The 17,310-nt window shown below is 45.7% G+C and overlaps 1 protein-coding gene across 6 annotated transcripts in view; it reads right to left on the reverse strand.

Annotated features, from left to right (window-relative positions):
- ERI3 (ERI1 exoribonuclease family member 3) overlaps window positions 1–17,310 on the reverse strand; it is a 130,847-nt gene that overhangs the window by 94,099 nt on the left and 19,438 nt on the right. For all 6 annotated transcript variants that reach the window (XR_011152490.1, XM_069023216.1, XM_069023215.1 and 3 more), the window contains 3 exons: window positions 12,898–13,014; window positions 6,701–6,760; window positions 4,414–4,505 (listed from right to left, as the gene is read on the reverse strand). Coding sequence is in view for 5 of the 6 variants with exons in the window: in XM_069023211.1 (XP_068879312.1) it covers window positions 4,414–4,505; window positions 6,701–6,760; window positions 12,898–13,014 (269 nt within the window). In the remaining variant the exon portion in view is untranslated. The remainder of the gene's footprint in view (window positions 1–4,413; window positions 4,506–6,700; window positions 6,761–12,897; window positions 13,015–17,310) is intronic.

Genomic DNA, 17,310 nt, shown 5'->3' on the forward strand with positions numbered 1-17,310 from the left:
CAAAGCCTACAAATACTTTTAGCTATGCTCAATGCATTTACAGAACGATCCAAATCTGGAAGGAGAAGGATTAACTGATGCTTCTGACATTATGGTGTAGGTCTGAGACTTGGGACATGAGGCTTCAGCTCTGCCTCTGCCTGCCTGCACAGCCACAGGCATATCACTTAACCTCACTGTATCTCAGTTCTGTAGCTATGAACACATGGTAAAAAGGCCTCTTTCGTTGCCAAGATTAATTCACATTGTGTTTAAGAGGAACACAGAGGAAAGCAATTTGACATTTCAGCAGAGATAAACTATACTAAAGAGCTTATATTACAAGGGCTCAACTCTGGCAGATACTAAGTACCCTTTTTTCCACTAAGCCTGTCTCCTGCAGTCAGCAGCTCCCTCAGCCCCTTCAGAGGCACGTTACCCTCGCCACCCAATGCCACATCAATGCTATTTGCTTAATGACTAGTGTCAGTTCCAACCTAGGTGCAGAATGAGGTCCAAGCACTAAAGCAGACTACATCAGGTATCTGAATCCATCCCTGGAGCTGTTAAACTTGACTATAGCTCCTTGCAACAGGCTAAAGGAATCCTCCTGCTGAGCATGCAGAGGCCTGAGGACCGTGTGTCTAACGAGGCTGTATCCCCACTCATATTTTAGCTTGGCAGGTCTGGTGCTCCTTTCATCTTTTGCTTCAGGTAGCTCTCTTTAATTAATAACATTTCTGAGTCGACACAGAGAACTTTCCACCCAGAATGAATGGCCCTCTCTCATTAGAACCACGACTTGTCATGATGTATTCAAGAGTAGAAGTGTGATTCATTCCCTTGTCTGGGAATGAGGGGTGTTGCTGGGGGGTGGGGGGGAGAAGAGTCTCTGTAATGAGTGACTGGTATTTGCTGAAGCTGATATGCGACTCTGTCGGCTTGAACTGCCTTGTCAGGACAAGCCTTCAAGAAAGGTGATGTTCCTACTCAAGAGGTTTTCCTCATTAAAGAAATTGCATCTTAACAAGAGGGAAGGGGAGGGCTGGTAGGAGAGCTGCTGTCTCCCCGATTCCAGCCTGGTTCACACACACCAAGCACTGAAAGCAGGTTGATCCAAGCGCAGCCAGTAGAGGATCAGCATTCCATTTAGGAGCCCTCTCATGCAATGGACTCTCTCCAACAGCAACCAAATCCCCTCCAACAGGAACTCTCAACCTGATGGTGCAGCACACCCATGACAAAGCCTTTGCTAGCATGGCCAAGGACCTCGACTCATGCTAAACCTCCATAAGCTCTTCCCAGATGCGTGGTGTCCTGTTCTGGGCAGCCAACTCCTTGTGAGTAGTGCTCCCTTGTTGTTTGAAGGAAGACAGACAAACAGCTTCCAAGGAAGCTCCAGTGTCCAAGAGCAGTCAAGTCTGTAGCCACACAGTGCCTCACTCCCTGAAGATCAGCAAGCCAAGCAGAGGTTTTACTGATCCTTTAGCAGCTAGTTTATATCTTGAATCCTGCAGACCCAGCAGTGCCAGACACCATCAGCAGAGAGCAATACCCTGACAATCACTGTTCCTCTGTGCTTTTGTCTGAGCTACAAGTGCTACACACATTGCAACTCCTGGCTTAGATGGGGCTATTTCCCCACCATATCCCTACATCCACCACTGACAGGCTTGTAGGTTCCTCCTCTTTGTTACAGCCACTTCCCTGCATCCAGCTTGCTCATCCCACTGTGCCTCCCTGGCACCCACCAGTGGCACCTACCGGAAGCCCTCACAGGAGACAGGCCAGTCCAGAAGACACCATGCCTCAGCTCTAGACCAGCACATGCAGACAGAAGCCAAACTAAATGCCCAGGTCACTGCTGGAGAAGCCAGGAACAAGGCTGCATGGTTTAGCAGCCAAGCTAAGGACAACAGAGGACAGGAACTCCAAACCACTCAAGACACGGGTAAGAGGACTGCAGCTATGCAAGCAGCTGTCATTACTAAGGAAGCTGAGAAAAGAAAGAGCAGTTAGGAGTGGACCCAACACAAGTCACAAGTGGTGACTCCTTAAGCCAGGAGTGTTGCACTCACCTCATTGTCCTCAATTCCTCTGGAACCCAACCAGGTTTCTATCACAAAGTGCTTCCACCAACACTCCTCCAAATGTGGACAAGCAGTACTACCCTCCCTTCCTACTGCCCCAATGCCTTTTGTGCCCAGTGTGTGTTCTCAACACCATAGCAAAGGGCATCAGCTACACCGCAGGTCTTGTAGGGAAGCATGGGGTGATTCCCTGAAATACCTCATGGATGTTGCATGTCTCCAAGGCTCTGTCTCCCTATCTGAGCAGCCTTGTTTCAGCTCTCTGCTTTCTCTCTTTAAAAAGAGATGCTCAGTTCTGCTTTGCTAAACCCTATTTGGCAATGTGTCTAAACACACGCAAACTTAATTAGTTCAGGAGGGAGACTCGGCATTTGTGGTGACGGATAAAAGTAATGGGAAATGAGACAAGTCAGAGCTGGCAGGGAGTCCTCACTCGAGCCTCATCCACTGGCACGGTGCTAATCAGATGTGACGCTACACGCTGCAGCACCCAATCGGCGATGGAGCAGCGTGATGTGCTACTCACCAGGCGGCTGCAGCCAGACTCCTGCTATCCATGTGCTTGGAAACACAAAACGTATTTTCTGCTTTGCCCTGGAGATGCTTCAGGATTGAATTCTGAAGTTAATGGTTTAAAAAAATTTTTTAAAAGGAAGAGGGAGAAATGAACCACTCGCAACAACCTCATGGCCAGGAGTGGAGTCTTCTTTTCCAGCTGACTAGTGAGGGACAACCCAGGCGAGAGACCACTGCCAACGGTGAATAGTGTATCTCCACTCCAGAACAGCATGTCCCTCTGAGCCAGCTCACCCCACAACTCCTATGGCTCACCAGAAATAGGGCTCATCTTTACCTCTATTTGGCTGCTGTAGAGCTCTGAAGAAAAAACCCAAAAAACAAAAAAGCCACCCAACACATCCAGGTTGCTCTTTCCATATGGACACCAAGTTAGGATGTCATTACCTGGAAATCTTGTCAGCCTACTGTGAAAGCGATGGAAAGATGGGCTTGGAGCAAAGACAACTTTCTCACAACCATCAACAAAGTGGTAAATTGGACTCTCACAACAGCAATGCAGGAGTAAAGAACAGAGAAAATAGAATACTTGAGAAACGGAAGTTTAGCACAGCAACTGTTTGTGCTGGTCTCTAACAGAAGCTTAAACATGATATATAAAGAAAAATAACTCACTTGTAATTTTAGCAACTAACACAAGAACTTGCAATATATCCGAGCTCTGGACACAGCCTGAGCAAAGACCCAGATTTTGACTCAAAAGTTCACATATCACCCCCCTGTCTCTGTCTGGAGCCAATTTCTCATCTCCACTAGTGCTTGTGCTGAGCTTTGGTCCCCATATCTCATGTCTCACTAATCACACCAAGAAAAGGCAAGGAAGGAGCTGCCACTCTGCAAAGACCACTCGGCAGGGAAGAACTGGTGCTGATTGCTCCTAGGCTATGTGCAGTTTATTTAGGCTTCCAACTTGGGGAAACCAATGTCACAGTGAAAACCAAGTAACACTACTAACGAGTTGTGGCTGTCAGATCAGGATGGGATGTGTCAAGCCCGTGCTTTACTGGTGTGATAACAACAGGAGTCTTTATCCAGCACCGCAGGGAAATGAACAGCTGAAGCAAGATTATATGAATCCAAGGGAATTCAGCACTATAGGACACTGATCTGCAAACACTTTGGAGACTGAATTAATTTAATTTTTGGACATTTAGCTCCATTCTTATAATAACCTTTTTTAGGTTGGTGGTCTAGCTATTTTCCTAACAAAACATGCACACACACTGACACATGCAGATCCCAGTGCAGGTCTCCACCTGGTACTTGCCAGATACTCACCCAGCTGATGAAGATGACCTTAACAATAAGAACACCACTGGAGCATGCCAGACCTGGCTTGTATTCTGTTCTAAAGACTACTCTGTGATTCACATCGAGTTATCGTGCCAAGATGACAGAAAAAGCCTTAAATGCAGGAAGTCAGGTAAGGATCATCACTTGATCATCCATGTATGCACTCAGAAATATCCATCCCTTTGGAAAGTATATTGGATAAAAGGCAAAACATCACAAAGCTCCAGTTTAAACTTTTCTTGGGGTTCTGAAAGGCTTCTCTATAGGGAATATCCTAGGCAGTGATCTTGCACCATGCCCAGCACCCACCTGTCTTCTGAAACAACTCTCCACTCCCAATTATGCAAGGCAAACAATTTCCCTAAGAAACAATGACTAGGGACAGTTAGAGGCTTGCAAGGACAAAGACATAGGCACTACAGGCAAGCATGGAGCAATAAAGCCCAGGAAAATCTCCCTCCCCTTCCATACTCACATCACTTTCAAATCCCAGTCTCCACAGGTCACAAAAATCGACTTGACGCTGGGATCTAAGAGGCCTTCCTTTGCCATCCACTCGTCAACCCTCTGAAAGGAAGGCAAGAAAAGGGGATGAGTTTTGCAGAGACAGTCCGAGCCACAACAGTTAAACTCAGATAAGCTGCTTGCAATCAAGACAGAAGAAAATTGTGATCTTATCCAACCTCTCCCTCTCTCTCTTCTCTCTTTGCTTGCCATCTCAACAACAGCACGTTTGGACCTTTGAAGATTTCTGATAGGAGACATCAGGCAACCAGAGCAGAGATGATCTTATCAGACACCGCAGCAGCTCTGCTTGTGGAGGGATGAAAGTTGTGCAGCGTTAACGGGACGATACAACTGTGCTGTTACCTGGCATTTCTCCTCTCCCTGTACCAAAGGGGCTCGTAGGGAGCATAACTTGTGTCCCCTCCAGTGAGGTATATTGAGACAACATCCCTCCCCTGCAGCATTTCTCACATACTCTACTTCATATAGCACCAGGGGGATATAGAAAGGGGGAAAAATGGAAGGGCTGGGCACACATAGGCACTGTGTGGCACTAACAAGAAAAGCCAGGTGTCCCCTTCCTCTCTAGGCTGGATCCCTCTTTCCTTCTTACAGTTCTGAAGAGGTGCTTGTTCAGGGTACTGTGGATTTAAAGTGAATCCACTATTCCTGATCAACTTCCCATAGGGACAGATGTTCTGGGTCCTCTTCAGAAATGGGCCACGTTAACCTGGAGGATGCAATCCACCTCAGGGATTAAGGAACTAACCTACACTAAAAGTCCTGCATAGACACTTACCCAGCTAAAAGTAGCAAACAACATGCCCAAAATCTTGCAGTGGCAGGCAATCAGGTGTTATTATGCAACCTCACTAGCAGCATTTTCAATGCTTGAGCAAGAGAAATCCCTCCTCTTTTCCCTTGCTTGACACCTTTCACTCCTGAGTAAACCAGCATGCCTCAGAAGCTGCCTGACCTGAATCTCATTTTAACCTAGAAACATGCTGCTGTATGAACACTTTTTCTGTCCAAATAAAAAAAAATTCTACAGAATTCCACACTCTAAGGAGCTTCCATAGAAACAGAACAAACCATTTTCTGGAATACTCCAGTAGTGATCTACATTCACCCATCCAGGCAAAGAGGGCTCTCCCTCCTGGGGAAACAGGCACAAACATCCATATGTTTATGGACATGCAAGGCTGCTACATGCTCTCTGGAGAGCACAGGGAGAGCGGGGGGTTTGCATGGACGCGAGATGTCACCTCCACAGAGCACCATATTCAGTCTCATGTCACTGCCACAGCCCTTCTTGCCAGGCTTGATGCTTCTTCCTGTGACCAACTGTACAACAGCCCTCTGAGTAAGGTTCCCCGAAAAAGCAGCATCCAGCCTCTCAGTCACACTCCCTTGGGCTGGCAGGATCTCCCAGCCAGCCTCACATGAGCCTGCCTGGAGTTGGGGACAGCAGCAGTAACCTTTCTAAACTCCCTGATGTGAGCGCCCATCAAGTGCTGTCTCCATGGAGGATTTTAACGCCTTTAATTTAATTTCCTCAGATAAGCAATTGTTGCAATTATTCTGATTAGGAACAATTAGGTAACACAGCAGTAGAAATCCTGACAGAGATGATGCATCGAACACCAACCTGCAGCCCAAGTGGGCTCTGCTTGAGGAGGTTTCCTTCACTGTCTGACTACCAACAAAAGCTATTGATGGAGAAATACTTCCAAGCTAATTAAGCCTTAAATGCTTTAGGAATTCCACATTAAGCAGATGGTATTATTAGGGCTGTATCTGCATTTGCACATCCTTTAGATTAGATTTCAGAGGCATTTTCTTTCTATACTACATGTATTATTGAGCATTTAAATAGGTAGAAAAATTAATTTAATAAAGGGCTGAGGGAGGGGAAAAGAAATGAAAGCAGAAGCTCCAGGAGCAGTGGTCTTGAGCAACATCTTGGTGCTTTAAAACTGGCTCCAGAAAGAATCGCCTCTTCTCCTATCTACTAGCAGGAGTTTGGATATCTTGTCAGCACCCTTGACATGAACAGCTGGAGATGACAGATCAATGGTTCAATACTCTCAGCAGTGTGTCACCAATGTGACAGCAAATGTTATTCTAATGAAGCTGTAATCATAGTCAAATTACGCGGTTCGATTCTCAGCAAGGGGAGGGTGCAGGGAAAGAGATGAAGAGGGGACTACAGGACCAGAGGTCAGAGTTCGAGAACTAAAGGTTACTCTGCTTACCTCAAGCACTTGCTGGAGGCTCGGCTGCCCATCCACCATGCCTTGAATAATCCCAGTCAGCTGAAACAGAGACAAACAGAAAGCAGTCATCAGAGCAGCGCTCAAAAGATCATTAGAGAGGTCTACTCTCCTGTCCATCTCTCTGCAACCAAAACATGCTCCTGTGACCCACATGGGTGTTGCTGAGGAACCAGCCACAGCAGTGTGACCCTGACAGCTCCCCAGCCACAGGCAAGGGCACAGCTACATCCCAACCACAGAAATGTAGGGGGCCTCCTACCCACACCACAAAACTGCAAATTATCAGCACGGCAGGGTCCATTTGGGGAGCAGTGTCCTGCACCAGTATGATGCCCTTTTTCAACATGCATTTCAGCAGTTTTGGTATTGCCTCGATGGACACAGGCAGCAGTAACTACCAAGGTCACTGCTATCACAGTGACACCAAAATTTCAGCGTTAGATGAACCAAACAGAGGAGTATTTGTAAGTGAGATCCAGAGTGGACCCAGTCATCCTCCCCTGAGCCGGGCTGCCAGCACGTGCACTTTCCCATAGTCCACCACAGCATTCCTTGGCAGTTCAAAACTGTATTTAAAATAATGGAATGAAATCTGAAGAAAAGCACTTGCTTCCTGAACCCTTTCTAGTCTGTTTTCCAAGAGGTTCCTTAGGAAGAGGTCCTGCCAACAGATACTCCCACTGACTGCTCCCAGACTGCTTGGCTGTTCAAAGCTAAACACATGCATTAAAAGATGCAGTCTCCTGGGCCTCTGCCTGTGTCTGCCCAGGAGAGCTTGAGGCACATGGAAAACAGATAATTTTTCTGTCTGCCTTCCAACTGACAAAACTGTCTTTTAACATATTGAATATTGGAGGTCAGTAGCTTGCCATCAATGCACCCAAGTAATTAAAAAAATCATTATTAAAACAAGTGCACACTATGGGACTTCACTTCATATGGCACTTTCCTGAAGCTACACATCTCACACGTTTTCATAAAATAAAGGTCAAGCCCAACCTAGAAGCATTCAAGCCTCTGGAAGCCATAGCATCCAGTCGAGAGATACTGATGGCCCCACCACCACCCAGGAGTAACTCTTCCACACAGACCAGCTCAACCTACTCGTACAGTGTAAGTCCTCTCACAAACCACAGGGCTCTGCTTTATTAAATACGTGCCAACTGAAGGAAGCTAAATGGTTTCTATCTTTTAGTTTCTTTGGCTTATAGCACTGAACTTGGAGGATAGAAAAAGAAAAGATATTAAACTCCAATTAAATTGTAATTACATTTAATGAATACCAAATACCTGACTCACTGAATAAACTGTAATTGGAAAGATTATTTTCTCCTAGTGACTCCCATGAAATGGCAATACATACCTTTTAGGGAAAGTATTTTAATTTTAAGAATGTGGAGCTCCTCTAGGTGTGTTTCTCAAGTTCATCAAGCCATTAGGAAGTAGAATTTTAAGGAAGTGGAGGGATGCAGACACTCTCTTATATTTCAGAAACTGTTTTTATATTAATCTGTATTTTAATTGGGTTAACAGCTGCTACCTACAGACTTCCATACTCTGAGAAGCAAATAGATCTGAGGAATTAACACATGGCTCTTGAGAGGAGTTTTTAAAGCTCACTAGCATGTTTTTTGCTTTTCTTGCCATCTCCATGCATTCTTCTGGCAGAGGTTGGCAGCTCACCTATTGCAAAGGCTGGTTCTGTCTTTCAGACAGCAGCTCAACTCCAATCTCTGGAAGTGGCTGAAAGGTATGCTCAGAAGCGAACACAGAATCATTGAATGGTATGGTTTGGAAGGGAACTTTAAAGTTGGCATCACATCCAGTCCAACCTCCCTCACAATGAGCAGGGACATCTTAAACTAGATTAGGTTGCTCAGAGCCCCGTCCAATTCCACCTTGAATGTTACTTCTCTGGCAACCTGTGCCACTGTTTCACTACCCTCAATGTAAAAATCTTGTTCTGTATACTTAGTTGTCTAGTTTAAAATCATTATTCCCTGTCCTGTCACAATGGGGCTGAGGTGAAAACTCTTACAGGCCCCCTTAAGTACTAAAAGGTCTCTTGGGAGCCTTCTCTTCTCCAAGCTGACCAACCCCAAAGCTCCCAGCCTTTCCTCACAGGAGAGGCGTTTCATCCCTCTGCTCATCTTCATGGCCCTCCTCTGAACCTGCTCCAAGAGGTCCAAGTCTTTTCTGTACTAAGGATGACAAGCAACCTTTCACTATCTCAGCCAGTACGAATGCAAATGGTTTCGACCGCTGCAGGCACCTTCAGGACTGTATCTGTGGAGCACTGCACCCCTGATGCCATGGGAGGACAGGGTATAATGGCCTCATCCAGACATTTCCCATCAGGAGGAGGGAGGGATATGAAGGCGGATGCAGAGGTGCCACCAAGAGTCACTGCTTATTCTTGCCCAAATCTCCTTCTTTCCTTCCCTGCCAGGCGAAGCAAAGTACCAGCTTGTCTGTACAAGGACACATCGCCAAGTACACGCACACAAGATTCACGCTGCAGAAATCACACACATGAATACAAAGGAATGCACCTGCTCCATAGGTACATTTCAATACAGGTCAGACAATGCTCAAACAGGGCCAGATTTCTACTCTCTCATCCTTTCTGATACTCTTTGTTATCAATTATGCCCATCTGCCAAATCCAACCTAGTGCATTGGATCTCTGCAGCATTATCTGGTCTTGCAGCTTTGAAAAAGTATGAAAACATAAAACTGCACAATTGTAAAATTTCACTGGTTATCCCAAGAAGCATGAGGTACTTGGGAACATAAGCAAGTTATAATACCTTTATATTTTTGTATTTTCATTATCTATTCCTTCAGGAAAAAAAAAAAAATTAATCATAAAATGAGAGCAAAGTATCATGAAAAGATCTGTACAAGCACCTTGTATATAGAGGGAACCTCTCCTTAAGCTCCTGACAAGAACTTTCTTGGGCATCAGACAAATCACCTGCATCTTCCAACAGGGCATGATGAGCTTTATACATGTCACAACAGCTCTTAACAACTTGCAAGCACTTTCCACCTTCTCCGCCTGAACATTCAGCTCACCCCTCACCATAACCAAGGCTCACAACCTATTGTCTTACAGAATCAGGTCAGGAGAAAGGGGATGAGATGAGGTCTCAGAGTGAGCCAGCACTGGAAGATATGCTCCTGGACATCGGTGTGGGGAGTTGGAGAAACATCCTGTAGCCAGGGGAGAGCACAGACACACCAAAAGGTAAGCAAAGGGATGTCCTGAGGGCAGCAACAAGCTCTCCACCCTTCCAGGCACCCTTCCCATGCTCTGCTGCTGTCTTCAAGAAGGAAGAGGGATGGAAGAGGTACTCCAGACCCAAGGAGTAATGTCAAGCAGCCACAGTAACCCCTCCAAACAGAGTCTACACCAAGCAGTTCTACTGCTTAGCAAAGGTAGCAAGCAGAGGGGAGAGGGGAAATCAGCAGCCCAGCAGACAGGCTCCCATGTAATGTCATCACCACCGCTTTTCCTGGAGAGTTTATCTGGAAAACCATCGTATTTCTACTCCAAGACAGTCTGCTGATTACCTAAGCACTTGTCTCTGGTGTACAATCTGATAATCAGGCCTGGTCTTTCTTTGTAGACAAAGAGGCCAATAAATCTCACCCTTTGTAAGTAGAGGTGCCTAGACAAAGCCCTTTACTGGCATTTAGCAAAATGAGTATTTTTCAGAAAACATAAACCAGCAGAAAGTCAATAACAAGTGCTGGAGCAGTTCAGGCAGCAGCTCTGCAAGAGCACATCCTGGCTGTGTCCCTGGGATCTCAAGCAAACCTACACCAGTGGCACAGGGACAATCCCTGCACCTACCTAGCAGCACCCCACTGTTTAGTAAGGTTCACCTATGGCTCTCAGGGCAGGGTTTCAAATTCAGCCCCAGACACAGGCCCCAGGAACAAGCCCAGTTACACCTCCAGCATGATCCCACTCTTGGACCTCTTGGCAGACCCTGCAACAGGCCAGGCGACTGCCAAGCCAGGAGGGAGAGGGGCCATTCTGGGCACTAAGTAGCAAGGAGTACAGCGTGGGGGTGACCAGGAGCCAGTGATGTCAAGGCGAGGGTTAAAACCAGCTTCCTAAGCCATGCTGTTAATAAGAGAGGACTTGGCAAACCTGGTAAGCGGGACCTTTTTGTACCATTGATACACACAGGTGGGGGTTCTGCAATCATTCTGCCTGCTGGCCTCAGTACTGCCCATTTTCACCCAACTCTGGACACGATGCCAGACCAAGGTTAGCAGCAGAGTCTGCAGCAGAACGCTGACCTGGGACACCCGTGCCCATCCTGGACTCCTGCAAAAGCACAGCCATCACACACACACACACACACTCACTCAGCTTCGCTTGCTTCAAGGCTCCACACAGGAGACACAAACACCTGCTCCAGACCCCTGAGAGCAAGAGAAGACCGACAGACCATCACTGCAGTACGGGAGCATTAGATGGGCTGACTGTTGGTCACAAGGTCATCATCCAGAGAACCTCTGAATGTCCCCAGGCTGCAGCAGGCTGGAGGCTCCGTTCAGCTCACCAAGCTGAACCACCAGCACACACCAAGCAAGTCATGCAGACTCTTGTGCAAGAACAGAGCTGCAGTCTTTAGCAACAGGGGAAAGGATGTAATAGAAGGATTTCCAGAAAAAGGAGTTTTGGTGGGAGTTAATAGGATAACTTCTCTCCAGAATTTAGGTGACTTGCAAGGCAGACATTTTGGGCTCAGCTCTAGAAGATGACGTTGTCTTTAGCAAAGATCAGGTGCAAGCTGTGAGATTTATCACATTTGTACAAGCATACGTCCAGCAAGTCTCACAGGGATAAGGACAGCCAAAGTAGTTGTCCAGCCTTCTAGCATTAAGGTTGCAAAACCATTTCCATTATAACCCTCTGTTCTCACACATTTATAGCTTTCTGAAAGCTCCTCTCTGGGGAATAATGTTTTCTGTGCTCAGTCTTTTTTTTTTTTTTAAGTTTAAATAAAATACCTTCAGATGGTTTTGAGTTACAGAAGAATAAAAATAAGTATTTGTTTTTACAATGTGAAAATATGGAAGGGGCTGGTTGGTCCTGGAGGGGACTCCACCTAACACAGAGGAGTCATTTTTCATCAGGTTAGTGCAGGTGGGAGAAGCCCTCCAAGGGCTTAAGTCTGCAGCCACAGAGGTAGGGGAAAACATACCATGGTGTTGATGATTCCAGACAAGAAAGGGACAGAATGAAGAACTTAAATACACTGATTCCCACAGTCAGTATTTTATTTTATTTATCATTGAGCTGGCCAAAACTGAACCAGTGGACTGACAGGAAAAAAAACCCAAAGCAAAAGGAACTTAAAGTTTCTTTTGATGATAACGGCAGGGAGGAAAAATACATTTGGAAAAACAGTTAACTTTTTGGGTTGAATGAAAAAAAAACCAAAAAACCCCCAAAACCAACAACAAAACCCAACCCCTGCTCCTCAATTCCTTTGAACCCTCAGGGATTGCATTTACCACCTTCATTCCATATCTGGGAAAAGGTGTCCACAGCTCAAGAGCATCTGTCCTCAGCAATGAGATTAAGCAAGTAAAGAGACGTCACTTCTCCAGCAATCATTTCAAGTGGCCCACAATTACAACATCAAAAAGACAGTCCTAAAAATACAGACATGAATTATCCTACCACTCTGAAGGACTCATCAAATCCCAACATGCAGGCCCACAGGTGAGTCATTTACTGCCTCTGCACCACACATACGCACAGCACTTTATTTCCTCAGTCCATGCTCTCTTCAACCTTCTCCACCACAGAGCAGCACAGCAAAATCACAAGAGCTCACAAAGAGGTTACAGGATTTTGAACATCAGCTAACACGAGTGTGTTTATTTGGTGGTCACCCAGTTAGATGTTTGTTAGTTGTAAATACAATTATCTTAGTTAGCAGATCACAGCTAGAGTTATTTATGAATCCAACTGAGGTCTTTATATGTTATGGCAATAACAAAAAACGATTCTCGTTGTCATTAACTCAAGGCTGGCATGACACACTGCCTTGCAGCTGCACCGTGAAGAGGCGACCCAAGTCCCTGGTGCAATGGAAACCTGCTTCCCAGAGAGACTCTTGGAGCACCAGGGAACCTTTGCACTTTACCTCTGTACAGAAGGGCGTAAGCTGGGGATGCACCACAGGCTGAACATACATGTGAAAGGTGGATTCGATCTCCATTGTCCTGCCATTCAGCTTCAGGATAGGGAATTCGATGATTTCCTGAATAGGGCAAAAAGAAAAGCAGCTGTTCATTTAAAACAAACAAGAAACAAAACTGGAAATTATCCCATCTAGCAAGGTGGCCTGATAGTCCCAAACAGAAATAAACTCAACACAAAGCTCTGCAGAAGTGGGAAGGTGATGCTGCAGCACAGAGCACGTCCAACACCATCAGAACAGATGAGGATGATGCTGATGCTCATCGCAGCCGGGACAGGCAGCAAGGAGGTCTCTGTGCTCAGCACTGAAGCTGCACACATCACTGCTTAAGCTGAACCTAAGGAAGGTGGTCTCGCAGCACTCACATGTACCACCCAGGGAACATGGAGATGTACTCGCATTGGGCTCGCAGCTGTTTAGGACAGCACAGGGGCTGTGCCCTCCCCAAGACCAGTCTCAACCTTTCCAGCCCACCGTCCTTTTGGTGGATACTATCAGAGAGACAACAGGGACTACTGCATGAAACACCTCCTTCCTCGGAGAGGCTGAGGAGCACTGCCCTCCTCCAACAGACTGACAGGAGGAGCTGAAAGCTCCCCCCCAAATCCATCCCTACGGGATACAGCACAGTAGCAAGCCCCGCTTCATTTTCCTCTTTGTAGACAATTTATGCTGATAGGGAAATAAAAACGTTCCTTCATCAGAAGAATGTTCAATTATTTGAATAATCAGCAATCAAAAATTTACATGGACCTGTTAATAAAAAGTTTAAACAAATCCAGTTGCGATGGATTTCTCAATTATTAAAAAATATACATGAAATTAAAAAAGCCGCCCACTGAATAAAAGCGATAAAATCCTTTGTGTTCACTCCCCTCCTTCTCCACTCCCTTTCTTCCTTCCAGTTTAATGTAAGAGGAGAAGTGACAATTTGTTTGGTGTCTTTAAAGAATAATTTGTCTATGTTATTTAATAGAGATCCATGGCACCAAGGTTCTGGAGTGCAAATGAGCCCACTGAGTGATATCCATGCAACAAGCCTCTCAAATCACTTCTGGAGAAAAACAGAGAGAGGGAGAGAGAATAAAAAAAATATTGCTTTTTAATATTCAAAAACAGTTTGCAAAATTTAATCAAAGCAGAGCAAAAGCTAACATTTTTACCACTTTGACATTTTTATTAGCGCTTTCATAAATTTTTAAAACATGAATGGAATTAGTTTAACAACAAAAAAAACTGCCTGAAAACATCTGGAAGAGACAAATAAGAAATAATAAAAAATGAAAAAAAATCCAACTCCTGTGAGTAAAATTAGCATGTGAAAAATGCAGCCGCTGCAGAGGAACTAACACACTTTTTTGGACCATGGTTGCAACCCTCATGACCTGCAGGCGGAAATTATCGTGAGGTTACACATATGAGCTGATGACATCACCACCCCACTAGGCAGCAGGAGGGCAAGTAACTGGGTGGGTAAATGGAAACAACAGATAATTTAAATAGCCAGGAGAAACACCCGATTTCCATGGTGGGCAGAGCCCAGAGAGGCAGCATAGCAGCTCCCCAGCGCAGCAGGGGCACAGCCCAGACCAGGGCACATAGAGAGCACGTGCTGCTGAGATGGAAAGTTAAAAAAAAAGTAAAAAAAAAAAGTTAACAGTGTTGAAGTGCCCAGGTGTAGACATTGAGCAGTGAAGCTGCAAAGGACAGCAAGGCTTAAGCATTTCCTCATGGTCAGCTGTGCCACACCCTGTGCGTGCTGCGCTGGATGAGGCAGAGTGGATGGCTGGGCACATCCTTCCCCACAGCCGTACCACCCCAGTGAGAGTCACCAACTTTTCCCAGGAAAGAGAGCAAACTTGACCCAGGGGTTGCAAGAGAAGGAGAAGGCACATGCCAAACACTTGAGCGTTAGCCAGATTGCCTGTTGTGGTGCAGCCAAACTCACCAGCTTCAGCCACCCAGGAGGACCCATGGAAACACAAGAGAGAAATGCTGGATACAGCTGATCCTCCCTTCAAAAGGGCCACCACAGATAGGCTCTGAAAGCAGCAAATTTCTGTTCAGAAGGAAAACAGACTGCAAAGTCAATGGACAGGCCGCCATAACAGAGCCAGGCTTAACTGCAGGATAATACCATCCCATCTTTCAAATTGGTCTGGGGCATCTCACTGCCCCTTAGGTCTGCATCCCAGCCAGAGGGTGACCATGGAAGCAGGCAAGCCCATGGCAAGGCGAGACGAACATTCCCCTTCCAGAGAGGGACACACACCAGCTGGATTTCACAGCAGGGCTGTGTTGCAATGCTGGGATGTGTCCTAAGGGACCAGAAACATCCTCAGGGGCCATCAAGTGGCTGGATGCAAAGAGACACTGAAAGACAGCCTGCTGCTGATCTGATATACAAAGGCGTCACTCGCCTTCCAGAACCAAAGGCAAAAAGCACTTCCAGGAGGGTCGGATTAAGACAGACGGAGGAAGTAAAGAGCCATACTAAAAAAAAAAATGTGGAAAATTTAACAATATCCAGATTACTGTAGGTCTGTGGGAAGTGCATGGCCAGGAGCAGGGGTGGAACCCCAGAGGCAACTCGAGAGTCTTAGGAGAAAGTGCAGCCACTCTCTTGGGCTTATTGGGTCAGTTTTTGAAGCAAGTGGTAAAGAACCTTTCCCAAAAGGCCGTTTATCTGCACGCTTCCTATAGCAGAGATTTTTCCAGTCTCTGGCAGTGTTTGCTCCACTGGTATCTAAGGCAACAGATACCAGCCCCATGAAATCAGCCCCACTCCTCACTAACGACGTTAGCCAGTCCTGCAATGAAATTTAACCTGTGACACTGCTGTACTTTTCATTTAAACTTTCATTTGGAGAGAAGCAGTGTTTGGAGACCCTGCAGTTTGTCCTGCTAATAAAGACAAGTGTTGGGACCTTTAAAGGTGCCATTCATCTTTTGCCTTTATTAAATTCAATTTTCTTAAGCCCATGATACATCATGAAATTAAGAGTTGACATTCCTGCAGAAACAAAAATATCTATCAAACATAAACAGAAAGGGGGGAGAAAAGAGGCCTCTATTACCAAGAATTTATGGCTTAAAGTTGATCTGTTTCCACTTTTTTTCCTCTCTCTTTTTTTTTTTTTACAAGCATATGGTTTGTTTTAGATATCTGAAATGTTATTACAGATCTAGAATTTCATTAGTAATTATTATGAAACGGTGAGCACTTAGACACTCACACACACAACCCCCCAACAGACTGTGATGCAGGAAGGCAGCCGGGTGCTCTCTCACGTTTCACAGCAGCCCAGTGAGCTCAACATGCTCAGCTCCATCTCCACCATTCAAGGACCTTCACTGCTTCTTCCCAAGCAGGAAAGGTGAGGGAAAGCAGCATGAGGGAGTTAAGGGCAGAGATTCACTGACACTTCCTTTCTTCTATCAGAGCCTGATCACCCGTAAGTGTTACCCATAAGTGATCCTCACATATTTCCACTCCAACACGGAGTGAATGTTCCAACTTTGGCAGTGATTTGTGCCAGCAGCACGTGGGGCTTCTAAGTCTTCCCTCTGCCCCCACCGCCAGCTTTTCCTTATAGCACAACCAGGAGTTATGGATACGCTAAAATAATGCTGAGGGTGTCCAGAGGCTGCAAATAGCCGCGAGCTACCAGAAGAACAAATGTACTCATTTGAATTTTGCGAGCACTGCAATTAGGTATTTTATTTAGCACTGCAAAGTAACTTGAAAGGAAATCCAAGATTCAAACCACCACCAATAAATAAGCGGTTTTTTATTTTCCTTTCATTGTCAGAAAAGTTGAACATGTTTTCTGTTGAGAAATTCTGCACAAGGCTCCCAATTACAGGCATTTGCATTTATATTGTTGGAACACAGAGCTTCTAAAATCAATATTAACACGCTTAAAGAAAAAAACATCAGCACCCTGCCCCTCCCCTCAGCTGTGCCCCCAAACACAGTAACAATAGGAACCTACAGAGCCAGAGGCTTATACAGATCCATTACCAGGTCCGTTCTCTTTACAACAATCCTGCATTTACCATTTCAAGGTACTTCAAGCAAATCTGTGTGACAGCTTCCAGAGAACTTTCGTATTTTCTAAAAAACCAAGGGTATTAAAAAAAAAAGTTCCAGGTAGAAGCCTCCTGTGCAACCTGGCTGTCCCAAGCCAGTAGGTTGAGCAGCATCAGGGTAACTGTGGCATGGCTAGGGACTTTCTTCTAAGAGGGATTTGAAAAATTCTTAATGGCATATGAAAGCACTGCTATAAACCCAGCCTTTCCCTACCCAATCGTCCTACATGAAACTCCCCTCCCTTTAACACTGGAGCAGGGATG

Source organism: Aphelocoma coerulescens, chromosome 8 (genome assembly GCF_041296385.1).
Source record: "Aphelocoma coerulescens isolate FSJ_1873_10779 chromosome 8, UR_Acoe_1.0, whole genome shotgun sequence".
NCBI classification, from domain to species: Eukaryota; Metazoa; Chordata; class Aves; order Passeriformes; family Corvidae; genus Aphelocoma; species Aphelocoma coerulescens.